Below are 16,873 nucleotides of genomic sequence, written 5' to 3'. Positions count from 1 at the left end.
GCTCAGAGACTTATATACATCAGGGTTAAATCACAAACCATGGTTTATAGTTCAACTATGAAAAAGGTCATCTTTGCATCCTGTGTGCTATGAAACTCTTTTTGGGTTTAGGCACAATGTTCGGTTTGCAAAGTCTGTGTGCAGACGACACGCCCTCACCCTCGAATAAAGCACGACCCAACAACCAACCTTTGACCACGATCGAGCCAAGAAGCCACGATCGAGCCAAAGGTTTCTCGAGAAAAAAGCTTCCCCAAGGTGAAAAGCATCGGCGGGGGAGGGGCTGGGAGGCGGGGCTGGGAGGAGGAGGGGGGCGGTCCGGATTTATCGCAGCCCGCTCGGATTGGCTGGGGCACGCGGAGGGGCGGGGCCTAAGGGGTGGCGAGCGCTGGCCGGCGAGGCTTTTAAGCTTTCTGCTGGGAATTGGTCGTGGGAACGCGGTTGGGTTCGCGTGCTCCGCTTGGCTGGGTAAGTCTTTGCAAGGGAACCAATGCAAAGTTGGCCTGCACGGAAATTCGTGTTTCTTTTCCCCCTCCCCTTGACTTTATTTCTTTATTCTTTTTCTTACTTCCTCTTTCCCCCGCCCTTTGGGAAGGAGAGAAAGCGCTCTGTCCATGCTCAGAGGGGCTCTTGCTTGGCCTCCTCTGTGGGTTGATTCCCCCCTCTGGTTTTCTTTACTGACAGCCCCCAAAAAAAGCGGTTCCGCGGCTCGGATTAGGTCCGATTTGAGGTCGGGGGGGCTGGGAAGGAGAAAAAGCGCTCTGTCCATGCTCAGAAGGGTCTTGCTGGACTACCTCCGCCCCCCGGCAAATCCTGATTCTCCACTTTCGTGAGTTTGGGCGCTCCGGACAACCCTTCCCACGTTCCCGCGGGGCGTAACGTGTGAATGCGGGGGAGGAGGGAAGAAACGCGGGGTTCGTCTCCCGCTTCTTGGGAAGGGAGTGAAACCCGCCTTTTGGCTTCTGGGACGCTTCCAAAAGCGTCGAAGCGGCTCCCCCCCCCCCCCCGCCTTTAATTCAAACAATGTATTGTTGAAGAAACTTCGTGTGTGTGTGTGTGACAAACCTGGGAGCTCCCAGCTCTAACCATGATTCCAAGTTTGCTTGGGCTGTATTTTTTCGGGTTTTTATTTTCTCTCTCTCTCCATTCCTCCTCCCTTGGGCCGGCGGGCTTTCTGTTATGTTGTAATTTTTTTTATTTATTTGCGAGCAGTTTCCGCAAGTTGTTTCTTTCTTTCCAAATAACTTCAAACCTCGGCAAGCGCTCCCCAAAGGCAAACAAACACCCAGAAAACCCAACAACGAGCCCTTCTGAAGCCCAGCCCTCCCTCCCCTCCGACCCAAGCTGGCTTGATCTTGGTTCAACCCTGGCTAATTAATTGGCTTAGCGGAGAAACGATTCAAATCCCTGCCCCGATTGGCCCAGGACCTTATGCGAATAAAATCAAGTTTGCTGGGGGAAAATAGAACCGCTGGGAGTCGGTTTGTGGGGTGGGTTTGAATCCTGGCTTAAGGGGGTGGTGTGAACCCAGCCAACGTTTTGCAAATAGGTGGGGGGGGGGCGTGGCACAAACACCACCTGGGTGTCCTTAATTGGGTCCCACAGCTGTTGACAATCCAAAGTTGGGGTTGTGGATGATGGGCTGCCAGGGTCCCAGTGTTGGTCTTGGCAGGAGAGCTGTCCTTTCCAAAGGAACCCTCCCCCTCAAACCACCCTTCATAGGGCTGTGGGCGCCTGGGCAATTTTGCTCTTTCCGGGGGTAGACTGCTCCTGGACCTGGAGGTTCCATTAAGGGCTTAAAGGGCCATTTGGTTAGGCTTCTCCTGTTTCTCCCCTCCGTTCCCAAATTTGTCAACCTGGCTGGCCTCTTTTGCAAAGCCGGGTGTCTCAGTGGGTGCAAAATTGAAGAGAAAAAAAACTCTTGTGTGTGTGTAGTGTTGTGTGCGTTGTGTGTGCTGATTCAGCCTTGTCCAACCTTTGAAAAACAAACTCCCCTCTTCCAAACCTTGACCATTCTGGAAATGGATAGTTCCAGCATCCATAAAGAAGATCTGAGTGGAGAAAATATTCTAAACTAAACTATTGGGGGGTGGGTTTTTTTTCCTCCTCCCCTTCCCTTTCTTACCTACGGCTTAGCAACCACAACTGAGCTCAACATTTCCTGTGGCTAAGCGAGACATTCGCCCGGTGAGTTTTGCCCCGTTTTACGACCTTTTTCACCCCGCCGTTGTTAAGCGAATCGTTGTGGTTGATCCATTAGTATCCTAGTTGTGAAACGAATCTGTCTTCCCTGTGGACTCGGCTCGTCAGAAGGTTGCAAAAGGGGATCACGTCTCACACACACACACACGGGGCCCTGCCACTGTTGTAAACATGAGTCAGTAGCCAAGGGTCTAAAATTTGCATCCTGGAGATGTTGCAACGGTCCTTAAGCGTGAAAAACAGGTCGTAAGTCTCTTTTTGGGGTGACTTGGAACGGTCACTAAACAAACCGTTGTAAGTCGAGGACTACGCCTGCATTGCACGTTGCCCGAACCACGTTGGATATCAGAAGCGCAGAAAAGTGCTTTGACAACCCCCTTCCTCTCTTCAGCCCCCAAACCAACAGTGAGTGAGGAGCAATTATTATTATTTTTTCTTCTTTTTGGTGCAGGAAAACTCTGGAAAGCTTAACAAATGCGACAGCGTTTTTTTTTGCAGAGAGACGACAATGCTTGTGCCAAAAAAAGCAGCCAAGCAGCCGGCCCCCTAGTTTTTGGAGCCTTGATTGTTTCGCACCCCCTGCTACATTTGGGACATGCAAGCCAATCAGCAACCTGACAGCTCTGGAATTCTCCCCCCACTCCTTTTTTTTTTTTTTTGGAAGAGTGTGTGTGTGTGTGTGTGTATTTGTGTGTGTTTTGCAGATGTTGTAATGCTGAGCCTTACGCAACAAGGGTGGAGTCTCCTTAAAGCAGCCTCTGATCTGTCCAAACACGGCCAAGTCAGTCGTGTAAGACACACACACACACTCATTCTTGCTCTTGCGTGTGAGCGGCTTGACTCACATCCCAAGAACACGACGTCATGCCTAGTGGGAGGGAGGGGAAGAGAGGAGCACCCCTTCCTCGTCTCCCACCCCGCTGTGCCTTCCCCCCAACTCCATGGTTGGCGAAGCCCCCCCCTCTTCCTTTCCTTCCCATTTCATGCAGCGTGCAAAAGTTTTGTGCAAACCTCTCTTTAATCCTTTAAATGTGTCCCCGTCCTGGTTGAAGCTAGCCTGAGCTGCAATTAAGCCAGGCGTGGTGGTGGTGGTGGGGTTAAGTTGGAAGATCTTCTTAAAATGGATACGGAAATGTTGGGTGTGGGATAATTGAGGTTGGTTGTTTTATTTTATTTTTTAATTTTTGTTTTAAGAGCTGGCCTGCTGGTGGATTTGAAGAACAGCTGGGGGTGGATTCCATGCTCCGGACTTTAATAGGGATAAGATCTGAAAAAGGAAATGGGCTGGATTATCCTTACGTAGCTGCAGGGCTGTGAAACGAGGTGGTTTAAAGCCTTAACCAGGTTTAAGTTGGCTGGCATCTTTGCCATGTGGCAAGTGGGGGAGGTTGAGGATATTTTGAGGCAGTTGCCAATTTTGATGCATTTTTGGTGGTTTGGTCCTCGCCAGGAGTTTAGTTCTGCCCCTTGCACAAAATTTTGATTGTGGTTTGTTCACAACCCCGGTTGACGGCTTGGCAATCCAAGCCATTCGTGAATTCCGGCCTTGTCATTTAGAATGCAAACGTAGAAGGAAGTGGCCGAAAACGGGGATTAGAAAGCCTTTTTCGAGCTAAGGAAATATAATTAAAACCACATTTAGTTGTGATCCCGACCATGCACACAATTTGGGGGGGGGGGGAAATGTCAGATACGTAAGGTTTTTATGTTGTGTTACCGGTTTTGCTGCGGAGGTTTGTTTAAGAGACCGTGTTGTGTATATGTTTAGTATAAATAAATGTTTCCTCGTTTAGCTCAGAGGGCTCTATAAATCCGTCAGGATGGGATTAGGTTAAATTGTGGTTTTGTGTATTTGTGGGATGAGGTTTTTAAGAGCATGGCTTTAAAAAAAAAAAGCCACTTCCCACCCCAGGCCAACATCTGGCCCAAAAGTTCGTGATTGAAAGTTTCCTTGAGTGGTTGAAGGTGGTTAACTCAATTGTGCCTGATTTTACAACCTCCCCCGCCCCGAGGTTGCTAAGCAAATCCCTGCAGTTGTTAAGTGAATCAGGTGGCCATTAAGCAAATCCATCCCCCCCTCCCATTGCTTTTCGGAAGCTGGTCAGGAAGCGTAAATATGTGGCAGTTGCCAAGTCGCTGGGTTTTGATCACACGCCGGTCGTAAGTGCAAGGACTGGCTGCGAATCAGTGCCGTTGGAACTTCTAGCGGTCGCTAAACGAATAGGGGTTGTAAAGTAAGGATGGCCATTTGCAAACATCCCTGTGGTTACCGGCCCGGAATTTTTGACATTCCAAAAGCCCATTGGGTAAAACGGATTCCCTTAACAACCACTGCAAAAATGATCCACTTAATGACCGCAATGAACTTAACCATAATTCCAGGCTTCATTACAGCCGTAAGTCGAGGACTGCCTAGAATAGCAATGGAAAAAAACCCATATCTTTGCTCTCATCTGTGAGGTCGTAACCTGGGTCAGATGAGGAAGGCTGAGTTGGTTTTGCAGGGCAGCTGCTGTAAAAACGTTGGGTGTGTCTCTGAATCTCACGGAAACGGCTAGAAAGATTAACCTGGCATGTTGGTGAGGCTGGCAGGCTGCCCGGGGTTGGTTCCAGTTTGGCCCGGATTCTTTCTCGTGCTTCTTTGGAAGCAAAGCGTCTTTTGCTGCTTTAGCAAGAATAAAAAGTTTCTTCCATGGCCTCAAACCCAAGGATTGTAATCTGAATATTGGCTGCAGGGAGAAGTCAGAGAAAAAGGAAGAGAGGGAACAAGGAGAGATGGATGGAAGGAAGGCGATTGGAGAGAGGGAGGAAAGAGCAGAGGGAAGGGAAGGAATAGAAAGATGGATGGGTGGATAAGAGAAGAAGGGAGAGAAGGAAAGAAAGATAAACAGAAGGAAAAATAAAGATTTAAGGGAGAGAAGGAAGATAAAAGGAAGGAAATAATGAAGATGGATGGAAGGAAGGAAGGAAGTGAGAGGAAGGAGAGAAGAAAGGAAGATAAAAGGAAAATAGACGGATAAAAGGGAGAAGGAAGAAAAAATAACAGAAGGAAAAAGATTGAAGGGAGAGAGGGAGAGAAGGAAGGAAATGATAAGATAAAGATGGATAGAAGGTGAGAGGAAGGAAGAGAAGGAAGGAAGGAAGATTAAAGGAAAAAATAAGGAAGGAAGATGGATGACAGGAAGGAAAGGTTGGCTGGGGAATTCTGCAAATTGAAGTCCATCCATCCAAAATATGTGTCAGCCAACCAAACCTGCAGAGGTGACCAGCTGGACCCCAAGCCAAGGTGTTGCCCTTGCCAAATGCCCAAGAAATGCAGCCCTGGGTACCAGCTTCTCCAAAATAGAATAATGAGAGATTCCTCCTTTGGATGTGAGCAACAGATTATAATTTCAGCCATGGATGTTTTCAGACTCGGGTCTTGTTAGGTGAAGAAAAGGAAGCAACAGACATAAAGGAAGGCTTTAATTACATTTAATTAAAAATATTTAATTAAAGAAAGGGTTCAATTAACTATGAAAGCACAGGGGTCACTTTTCTGGGTCAATTACAGCTGGTTTTTGTATGTATCAGCACAAACATAGACACATGTATACTTAATGTGTGTGTGTGTGTGTGTGTATATATAAATAAATAAATAAATATATAAATGAAATGAAAGATATATGTGAAAGAGAAAAAGGCAAAAGAAAAACAGAAACAAAAGTAATAGAAAGAAATAACTTTTGAACTTCTTTACAGCAATTATAACTACAATTATGAGTACTTTGTACTTTATTGTTACAGCAAAACTCTTGTTTCTGAAATCCATCTGGTCGTCAAAGTCATAAGTCCATAAGGACTTTGCAGCAGTCAGCAATAACTAGGTACTTTCCTTTTTCTCCAATCACATGGACCCAATTGAACCATCTCAAAATAGAAAATGGAATTACGGAGTCAGAATCGAACTGCTGGCAGTGGGCAGTTAGTCTGTAATACTGCATTCCAATCACTGAGCAACCACAGCTCTCAGATAGATAGATAAGAGAGAGAGAGAGAGACAGACAGATAGCACTTATATCCCGCTTCACAGTGCTTTTACAGCCCCCTCTACGTGGTGTACAGTCAGCCTCTTGCCCCCAAAAATATGGCTCCTCATTTAACAAACCCAGAAAAAAAAAAAGAAAGCCAAACCGAGGGGGGCAGGGAAAAAACCAACCCCACCAGTGGACAGTTAGCCAGCAATATCGCTTATAACCCCGGGAAAGCAATACAAGGCTCCTACTTCCCCCCCCTTGCCCCCAAACAATCTGGCTCCTCATTTTACCGACCTCAGAAGGACGGAAGGCTGAGTCAACCTGGAGCCTGGTGAGATTCGAACTGCCAAACCTCTGGTCAGCCAGCAGTCAGCAGAAGTCATCTGCAGTACTGCCCTCTAACCACTGCGCCACCACGGCTCTTAGTTGTTAAGTGAATTGCTGCAGTTGTTAAATTGGAACCACTGTTGTTAACTGGATCTGGCATTGACTCTGTCGGTAGGTCGCAAAAGGGGATCACATGACCCCCCCGGGACACTGCAACCATCATAAATGTGAGTCAGTTCCCAAGTTGTCTCCGTTTTGATCACGGGGCTGCTACAACGGTTGTAAGTGTGAAAAAAAAAACAGTCCTTGGGTCACTTTTTCCAGTGCCGTTGTAACTTTGGACGGTCACTAAGTGAAGTGTCGTAAGTCGAGGACTACCTGTTCCTAGCATCCCAAGCAGACTCCTTCCAGGCTCCTTTTCAACCCGCACAACAAGCCTGCAAGGGATGTTGTGAAGGACGGTGGCTGCCCTGGGCCACCCAGGGAGCCTGAGAACTGAGTCAACCTAATGATCATTCCAGGCAAAGGAAAAACCCCGTAATTATCTCGGTTAATGGCTGGGTAGGACTTAATGCAGCTTAAATCAAGCAGGGGGGGATAAAAAGATAGGACTGGACAGGTCAGCTCAGGGTTTCACCGCCGATAATCATTGTTTTTGTGATTGCTCTTGTTTACTTTTAATTCAGAAAGTGAAAAATCCAGGTAGTCTTCAACTGAACGACCATTTCATTACCACCGCCGTTCCGAGTTGCAACGGGGCTGGGGGGAAAAAAAGGTGACTCGGGGCTGTTCCTCGCACTTGTAGCCATTACAGCATCCCAGGGTCGCGTGATTCCCCGTTGGCAACCTTCCCAGCTCTGGCTTCTGTGTGATGTCTCGTTTAATGGCCGTGGCAAAAAAATAAAGATAAAATCGGATGCAGTCGCTAAGATGGCTTCTCTCCTGAAATCAAAGATTACGCAACAGCTGGCTGCGAAGAGCTGGGTTTAAATAAATCCCTTGCTGAGGGATCTGCCCAGCCTTCAAAACGGGATCGTTTGAATTTCATGGGGGTGTTGTTTGTTTTCCCTTCAGTTCCTTGCACGTGGGTGAGACGATGGGACTCAGCTGAAATCCTGCCAGGTTCTCTTTCGTTTTGAACACGAGGACAAGCGTGGTTGATCTGCAGAAGGATCAGAATGGTGCTCAGGTGTTCCTGCTGAGCGTCACACCTGTGGATCCACGAGGCGAAGCTTCTTCAAAGCCTCCCCACCAGAAGGGCAACCTGCGGAAACCCCTCTGCGTTGAGCAGATTTGGGAAAAATTGGTCTTTCCGAGGTGAGTTTTGCCTGCATTTTAATTTTGTCTATTTATATCCCGCCTTTATTGTTTTGGCAAATGAGTCAAGGCGGCAAAACTATGCCAACGCGCCTTCCCTGTGAGGTGAGTTGGTTTCAGAGAGGTTGTCCCAAAGTCAGGCGGATGGTTTTAATGTCTACAGCAGGACTGGAACTCACCGTCGCCTTTGGGGATTGGCCCAAAGTCACACGGATGATTGCAATGTCTAAACTAGAACTCCCAGTCTCCTGGTGACTGGCCTAAGAGGTCACCCAGTTTGCTTTCATGCCTAAGGTGGGACTAGAACTCACCGTCGCCTGGGGATTGGCCCAAAGTCACGCGGATGATTTTAATGTCTAAACTAGAACTCCTAGTCTCCTGGTGACTGGCCTAAGAGGTCACCCAGTCTGCTTTCATGCCTAAGATGGGACTAGAACTCACCGTCTCCTGGTGATTCACCCAAAATCACCCATCTGGCTTTCATGCCTAAGGTGGGGCTAGAACTCACTGTCTCCTGGTTTCTAGCTTGGAGCCTTTAACCAACTCAAACATGACGGGATCCAGTTGGGACAGATACAGCTCGTCTTTGCGTTTCCAACCGCCCACTTGATTAGCTTCTGACGGTCCATCCAGACCTTTGAAATCCTCCGTTTCTTCTGTTCCCCCTTTCTAGTGTTTGGCAAGATGGCCGCCACCAAAGTGCCCATCTACCTGAAGCGAGGGAGCCGCCGAGGCAAAAAGGAGAAACTGCGCGACATTCTCTCTTCCGAGATGATCAGCCCTCCCCTGGGGGATTTCCGGCACACAATCCACATCGGTAGCCAGGGGGAGAACGACATGTTCGGAGACATCTCTTTCCTTCAAGGCAAGTTCCATCTCTTGCCCAGGTCGGAGAAGGTGGATGCCGACGGGAACCGACACTACGTGGTGCCCTTTGAGTTCGCGCGGACTTCGACGATTTCGGGCTATGAGCCGCTCTCGTTGGACATCCCTTCGCCGCTGCTCAAGAACGCCATTTCTCTACCGATCATTGGCGGCCTGCAGGCGCTGACCTTACCTTCCGCCCAGGCCCCGCCCAAGCCACCCCGCCTCCACTTGGATGACAAGGACTATGCTGCTCCGCCGACAGAGGCCCACGCTCACCCTCTGGCCACCAACGGTTGGGCTTCCGAAGCCCTTGAGGACTCCAAGGCCCCTGCCCCTCTGAACGGCTTTGTCGAGGGGGAGAAAAGAGACGAACCCTTAACTCATGCCGGGTCTCTCCTCTCCCTTCACGTAGATCTGGGACCCTCCATTTTGGATGACGTTCTGGGGGTGATGGAGAAGCACCAGACTTTGGATGCGGACGTGCAGGACTCTGGGAGACAGGCGATTCTGACATGAGGATCGTGTCTGCGAAAGGACTCCTAAAAACAAGGCCGTTTGTAGAAGAGGGTTGTTGTTGTTGTTGTTGTTGAGTGGGCTCTGTGAAGTGGAAGCTGAGGATCTGTGTGTACGTCTGAGGAAAGATGCAATTCACGAAGGGTACCCTTCCTTCCAGTCTCTCCCTTAACTAACTTTGATGCTTCGTGCGTCGCAACTCCCAATGTTGACTTTTGCACCCTGGGCACGACAACCTTCTGCTAAGCCGCTTTCTAGCCCTCCTCCAGCATAGGTGTGCTGGAGGAGGAGGAGGAGGCGCGTAAGAGATGCGGTCTGCAGTTCCACCAAACCTGGAAACATGTTCCTTCTTCATCACCGATTTATGAACGGTACCCTTGTTCTCACCTTCCCATTATCTAACTTGGATGCCTCACGCATCACAACGCCTGATGTTGATGCTTGCAAAACAACCTTCGGCTAAACTGCTTTGTTGCCTCCTCTAGCACAACTGCTGGCCTGCTTGGAAGAGGAAGAGAGGAGCATGGGAGATGTAGTCTTTAGTTCCACCCAACCTGGAAACGCGTTCCTTCTTCGTCACTGATACACTACCCAATCCGTGCATCACAAACTCCTAATTATTGACACATCCCTCTTTACCTAAAAGGAAGAAGGAGGACTGGGGAAAAACCAAAAATTGTAGCAGCCAAAAGTTGTGTTGATCGTACTTTTCTTTTGTGCAATGGGGTAGGTGGGAATTAGGTTAATGTTGGCTCAGTCGCCTTGGGTTGTTAATCGGCCTTCGAAACAGCCCTGCGAAAGAGCCGTGTGACGCAAACCAAGAATCCCTCTATGTTGCAATGCAAAAGAAAGTCAGACTCGGGCTAAATTTTGGTGGTTTTTGATAAAAGCGAAGTGTCATATCGCTCCTTGGGGTATGGAAGGCTCGGCTTTCACAATGCACAAAAGCCAAAAAAAAAATGTAGCTTGCACAATTTCTGGCTGTACGGCATCTCAGAATGCCGAACAGATGCTCCAAATTTTCCAAGCGTCCCCTGTGGCTGCCAAATAGTGATTTATTTATTTTTTATTTTCTTGACGGGAAACGTTGCGATCCCTGATAAAGCCACAATCTGCACCATATGTCTGAATTAAATGTAAGTTGAGCCAAGGCAAGTTTTTCAATTCTTTTGCTGAAATTGGGAGGTGATTTTTTTATTTTAAAGAATTGCACATCCCCAAGGTCAGAAAAACACACCACTTCTCCAGGTACGGACGAGATGACACTAAAACCGACTGGTTTTTTTTTTTGTTTTCCATTTATTTTTTCATTTCTTTATTTCCTCCCTTCCCGGAGAGCCTTGTTAAATGGTTTATCCGACATCTGCCTCCGTGTCTAGGATAACCTAGAAAGATTTGTCCAGCGTGTTTTCAAGGGAAGCACAAATAATCCTTCCTTGGACCAACAAAAGGACGCTTTGTCCCTTAGTGGGTGTCTTCGCACTCCTTTTATCCTGTCCATCTGTTGTTGTGAACGCTGTTTTTTTCCGGGAGATCACACATCTCTCTTGCATAAGGCTGCCTGTCCTTGTGAGATGCAGAGAAGGCTGTGTTGTGGGATTTGAAACCCCGTTACCTCGGGCCAAGGAAACTGTGTCTAAAAACTCGAAAATAATTCAGCAGGGCCTTTTAAATCGGACCGGCACGAGATTTATCGTGATTTTGCCTAGGTGCCTAATCCAGGCTTTCAAACATGGCTCAACAATGCAAATTTTGCTCTAAAACCCAGAAACAAAATTCTCATAATTTGGAACGGACAAACTGCTTTGTATCTGTGTTTCAAAGTTTTATTTGGGGGCAAAAAAAAAGGGAGCATTGGTGGTTTTAATGTTCCCAATTAATTTCTGGGCACCTTCTCCTGTTTTTTAGCCCCTGCTGTTGCCCTAGGGCAGCTGGTTTATTGTTCAGCTGGGGAGAAAAAAAATAAGGATAAAAAGCAGAAACCATTGCGTGTTGCCAATCGCATGTCTACAGTTTTCTCTCATTGTTTTCACAAAGTCAGACCTGGTCTCGGAGCATTGTTGGACTTTCTATTCTCACTTTCCCCCCTTTTCGAGTTAGTTTTATTTTTTAAAAATGAACAAAAGGGGAGTTTCGCACATTTGTCCTTTCCTTAAGCCGGGAGCCACGATTTAGCTTCTGCTAGAGTTTGAATTAATTTTGATTTGTTTAATGATGGATGAGCAGCAATTAATGGCAAGTGCCCTGTTTTAATTTGCAATTTGCAATGGCTGAGTTTGCACTACACAGAGCCAAAATCGGCTGCAGTTTAGTGCAGTGGGTGAAGGCAACTTTTTCTTTTCACCTTGCATAAAATAATCTTGGGGCAGAGAGTTCCACCGTTCATTTCTGGCTACCTGCAGAAATTTTTCGCTTGGCTTCCTGATTTTTCTTTCAACCGGCCCTCCCTGAATGACCAAACCAGGCAGTGGTTTTGCAATATTTTGGCTCCAGGCATTTAAGTTTACGCTTTGCATTGGGATGGTTGAATAAAATCCCTTAACCAGGGTTACTATGTGAAGCAAAATCAGCTCTTTTGGCTTAAACTTTTGTTTTTGTCGCCAATCATTTTATACTTTGCCTGCCTGATGCTTTGAGTCTCCTTTCCATATATCTGCAAAAAACCCTTCTAAATAATTAGATTATTTGACCTGCCCAGCTGAGCACTAGCTTCCGGCCCCACCAGGATGGTAAAAGGCCTCCTGGGGGTGGGGAGCTCCCTCACCTGTTGATCGATGAGCACTTTACTGCACCTGGTCACGCCCACCTTGGCAGACATTTTGTGGGAGCACCCACAGGCAAGCTTTTCAAATTATAAGCATGCCTTCTGCCAGTTCTGTTTTGAATAATTTCACTCATTTTAATTTGCACCTTAATCTTCACACCTAACATGCAGACCTGGCCAATTTGCTTCCCAACCACAAGCCAAGCTGGGTGTCGCCATGTCTCTGCCTTTCAAAATACATATATATATATATTTGCAAATCCTAGGAAAATTGTCAGGGCAGCGTTTGGTTGACGGAAAAAAACAACAGGTGTGTTAAGACGCCGAAATGGCCCCAGCAAAGAAACCGTGTCTGCCTCCCAATTTTTCCAAGAAAGAGAAGTTGCTTAAAGGCATTGCTGAGTTGGTTTGCTGAACTGTAAATTCCTCTTTTATAATATTTGCATCAGTTTACAATTTTGCAGGTTGCCGAGTATATGGTGTGCAAACTGGGCATATAAAAAGGGAGGTAATTCTGCAATTACTGTTATCCCTCATTTCTTTAGAGAGAGTCCTTTTTTCTTTTCTGCAACACATGCACAACCCTTCATTTCACGTATTTACACAACACACTAAGCCATCATATCATATTTAAAGGGTGGAAGGGGCCTTGGAAGCCATCTAGTCCAGTTTGTCTCGAAGTTGGCAACTTTCAAGCTGCATGGACTTCAATTACCAGAATTCTCCAGCTGGACTTCATCTCTCAGAGTTCCCCAGCCAGCAGAATTCTGGGAGATGAAGTCCACACATCTGAAAATGTCCAGGTTTAAGCAACACGGATCTAGCCCAACCTCTGGTTAAGGCGCAAGTGTTTGAATTTAGCATAGTCTGTGTGAACCCCAATCGTTGTAGGTTGAAAATCTTGGTTTATGGCATGGTTTTCTTTTCAATAAACAATAGTTAAATTCTGGCTTAGCTTAATGTGTACATATCTAAGTTTAGGTTCAACTTTAGGAATGTTGACTAATAGCTATAAAAAAAATGATAGCTATTGATTTATAAAACAGTTTGCCACCATTTTTAATTTGATTTATATATCCTGCCATTCTACTCCATTAAGCACTAACAGACATTGTAAAAAGTTAATAAAAGCATAAATTAAAATGTGTTAAAAGGAACTGTGCCAATGTTGGGTGTTTTTGTTTTGCAGTGATGATTTTTTGGGGTAGAACAAAGTGATTTTGGGCTGAAGGGCCCAACAGCATCTATTGCTATTCAAGTAGCTTCTTTGGTTTAAATAGAATAAGAATAGAATAGAATAGAATAGAATAGAATAGAATAGAATAGAATAGAATATGGAAGGAATGGAATAGAATAGAATAGAATAAGAGTTGGAAGGGACCTTGGAGGTCATCTAGTCCAACTCCCTGCTTACGCAGGAAACCCTGCACCACTTCAGACAAATGATTATCTAATCTCTTCTTAAAAGTTTCCAGTGTTGGAGCATTCACAGTTTCTGGAGGCAGAAAAATATATCTAAATAATTAAATAAATTTAAAATAAACAAATGAAATAAATTTATGTATAGAAAAATGTTAAAACACATTTTGACCACTCTAATCCTCACTGTTTATTAAGATAAGTGTCCAAATTTCAATCATGTGGCAATGGTTGTAAGCATGAAAAACGGTCATAGATCACTTTTTTCTGCGCCATTGTAACTTTGAACTGTCACTAAGCCGAGGACTACCTATAGATGATTTCATACAAACTTTAGAAACACCTTAGAAACAACATTTTTTCCCCCCAGGGATTTTCTAGGGAAGAAAATAACATCCTTTCAAACCAGCCCCTAATATTTATTTTCCCAAAGACAATGGCTCTTAAAAAAGTCCCTTACAAGCAAACAGAATGAATTATCAACGTAGAAAAAAAAAGGAATTTATTTCCTTTCCCCTCCTCCTCTTCTACGTATGCCAAGAAAGTGTCTTGAAGCAGCTGGTCCACGAAAACATACGATATGCACAGAATTCCTAAAGGATACCAAAGGAATGTTGATTTTAATCCAATGTATGGTCAAAAGGCAATTTCCAGAATTAAATTATGCAGCCTGTTTCCTTTCCCTGCACTTAAAACACAGGAACGTTTTAACTGCATATTTAAAGGGGTAAAAAACCTCTTCTAAATTTTAAAAAATGATGCAAATCTATACAAACCCTTTAGCGATACACGATTTGTTTATAGAGTTTTGGGGAGAAAGAAACAGTCATCTGACCAATAAAACCACCACCGAGGCCAGAATTTTCCCAGGCTCACATGATCCCCTTTTGTGACCATCTGATAAAGTCGATGGAGAAGCCCGATTCACTTAACAACCGGGTTACTGAACTGCAGCGATTCCTTTAACAGCGGTGGCAAAAAAAATGGTTGTAAAATGGGGCACTTATCAGCTGTCTGACTTGGCGAGAATAATTTTGGGCTCCATTTTTTTCTTGCAAAATTTTTTTTATTTTTCATCTTTTACATCTCTTTTAGTGAACAGTGTGATTGCAGGTTTTTACATTTCCATAAAACCGTGACCATAATTACATAGTTATTTCACATATTCAGTTTCTTATCATATTATCATTTTCCATTTTCTATAACTTTTCAAAAATATTCTTATATTTTTTGCTTTTATTTTATCCAATTTTAATTCATATAACTTATTCTATTTTTCTTTAATTATACTCATCTTTATATAATATCTTAAAATTCTTTATTTCTTATTCTATATTCACTATATTCTTATACTTTTATCTGTCATATTTGCCATTTCATCACATATTCTTATTTCATTATTCAATAAATTCCATCTTAATGTTAATAATTCCAAAGATTTCCCCCATAATTACACGTCTTGAGTGCACTACCTTTTTAATCTTACACAACCTTCAATTGACACCCCTTTAACTCATATTAAAAATTACCATAATATAATCATTTTTAATTATCACCTAAATACTACATATCACATATACATTTTGGGTAATTTTGGGCTCCATTGTTGTAAGTTGAGACTACCTGTAATAGGCACTGGGTTGGAAATCAAAAAATGAGCAATGTTAAAATATATTTTTGTTTTTTTGGCTGAAAGTTCAGTGAAATGATTTAGGGTCTCCTGCTTTGGGTAGGGGGTTGGACTAGATCAGTGATCCCCAACCTTTTGACGCCGCTGCCCGGTACCGGCATCAGCTGGGCGCCGCGCCCGGTACCAGCATCAGCTGGGCGCCGCCATCTTTTTGATGAAAAAGTGCTTCCGTGACTCACGGAGCACGTTTTCATCAAAAATGGCGCCAGCTCGTGAGCTTTCCGGTAGAAATGGCTTTCTACCGGAAAAGCTCACCGAAGCGCTAGCGCCCGCCATCTTTTGATGAAACAGTCGTGAGCTTTTCCGGTAGAAATGGCTTTCTACCCGAAAAGCTCACCGAGCGCTGACGCCGCCATCTTTTTGATGAAAACGTGCTTCCGGTGAGCTTTCTACCTGGAAAAGCTCACCGGAAGCACTTTTTCATGAAAAAGATGGCGGCGCCAGCAGCGGCCCGGTAGGAGTTGTTCCGCGGACGGTACCGTCCACGGACCGGTGGTTGGGGACCCTGGACTAGATGACCTACAAGGTCCCTTCCAATTTTGTTCATCTGTTAAAACTGTTAAAGGGTCTCGGAGACCCCCGGGCAGCCTCAAACTGCCCTTTGAGAACTGCTGACATAAATTCACACAGCTCTGCTTACCGTAATTATAGCAGGTCACTGGATTTATTTTGACAATTGCCTGCCACCTTCCGGCTCCAAACGTTCTTTCCAGCTTTAGAGGCGGAAAGTGCCACTTAAAGCAGTAAAAATGCAATTTAATCGCCTCCCTGCCTCCTGCCAAACAGCAACGGGAACAAACAGTTCAAGATGCATGGAAGTGCAATTGTCCTGGGCTAAAAAATCTGCCGGTGAGACCGATTTGGAAAAAAAGGAGGAAATACAGAGGAATTAATTGAATATGGCATTGTGCCACCATCTTGTCTGTCTCTTACAACAGTTCGTTTAGTCACCGAAGTTGCAATAGCACTGAAAAAAGTGCCTTATAGGACCAGTTTTCACACTTACGACCACTGCAGCATCCCTGTCCTGGAATACTGCTATCGTATCGCCCCAATTCTTCTCTTATAGAGTTGGACTACAACTCCCATCACTGCCAGCCATACGTAACTAGCATTGGCCTTGCTGGCGGTAGAAACCTGCGGCTTGCTTAGTGCAAATGGTGGCTACCGTGGCTATCTGTATTTTCTCTTTTAAGACTACTATAACTTTAACCAGTGGTATGTTTGATCCTAATTCTGCAACATAAGTATGTATACATGTATATTTGCATACAGGTAGTCCTTGACCTGCAATCGTTCATTTAGCGACCGTTCAAAGTTACAACGGGATTAAATAAGTGACTTGCAACAAGTCCTCATACTTATGACCATCACAGCATCCCTACAGACACGTGGTTTAAAATTCAGGCGCTTGCGTTTATTACGGTTATAGTGTCCCAGGGTCACTTGTGATCTTCCTAGCCACTTCTGAAAGGTAAAATCAATTGTGGGGGGGGAGGGAAACTGGATTCACTTAACAACTTCATGATTCGCTTAACGACTGCAGTGATTCACTTAGCAACCATGGCAAAAAAAATCATAAAATTGGGTGCAATTCACTCAACAATCTCGTTTAGCAACGGAAATTCTGGTCCCAGTTGTAGTTGTAAGCTCACAATTAAATGTAAGTAATAAATATGTTTGTTTAGAGTTACACCTATTTATAAATATGTATTTGCAAAAGAAAACCATTTGAAATTTCTAGTTATTTTTTTTCTA

The 16,873-nt window shown here is 45.0% G+C and overlaps 1 protein-coding gene across 1 annotated transcript; it reads left to right on the top strand.

Moving 5' to 3' along the window:
• The first annotated feature begins 393 nt into the window (after nucleotides 1–393).
• CDC42EP2 (CDC42 effector protein 2) lies at nucleotides 394–13,163 on the top strand. The gene is made up of 3 exons (XM_026690251.2): nucleotides 394–468; nucleotides 7,620–7,862; nucleotides 8,536–13,163. Exon 3 carries the CDS (start codon nucleotides 8,547–8,549, stop codon nucleotides 9,243–9,245), a length of 699 nt encoding a protein of 232 aa, XP_026546036.1. The 5' UTR covers nucleotides 394–468; nucleotides 7,620–7,862; nucleotides 8,536–8,546; the 3' UTR covers nucleotides 9,246–13,163.
• The last annotated feature ends 3,710 nt before the right edge of the window (nucleotides 13,164–16,873 follow it).

This window comes from Notechis scutatus, chromosome 14 (assembly GCF_049901735.1).
Source record: "Notechis scutatus isolate UNSWTSFEM ecotype Mainland chromosome 14, rNotScu1.2, whole genome shotgun sequence".
Taxonomy (NCBI): domain Eukaryota; kingdom Metazoa; phylum Chordata; class Lepidosauria; order Squamata; family Elapidae; genus Notechis; species Notechis scutatus.
The sequence above is the reverse complement of the archived record's forward strand: the minus strand, read 5'-3'. Positions and strand labels throughout refer to the sequence as shown.

Bases quoted from the DNA above. Each gene is read 5' to 3' on its own strand.
- CDC42EP2 (XM_026690251.2), top strand. From the start codon at position 8,547: ATGGCCGCCACCAAAGTGCCCATCTACCTGAAGCGAGGGAGCCGCCGA.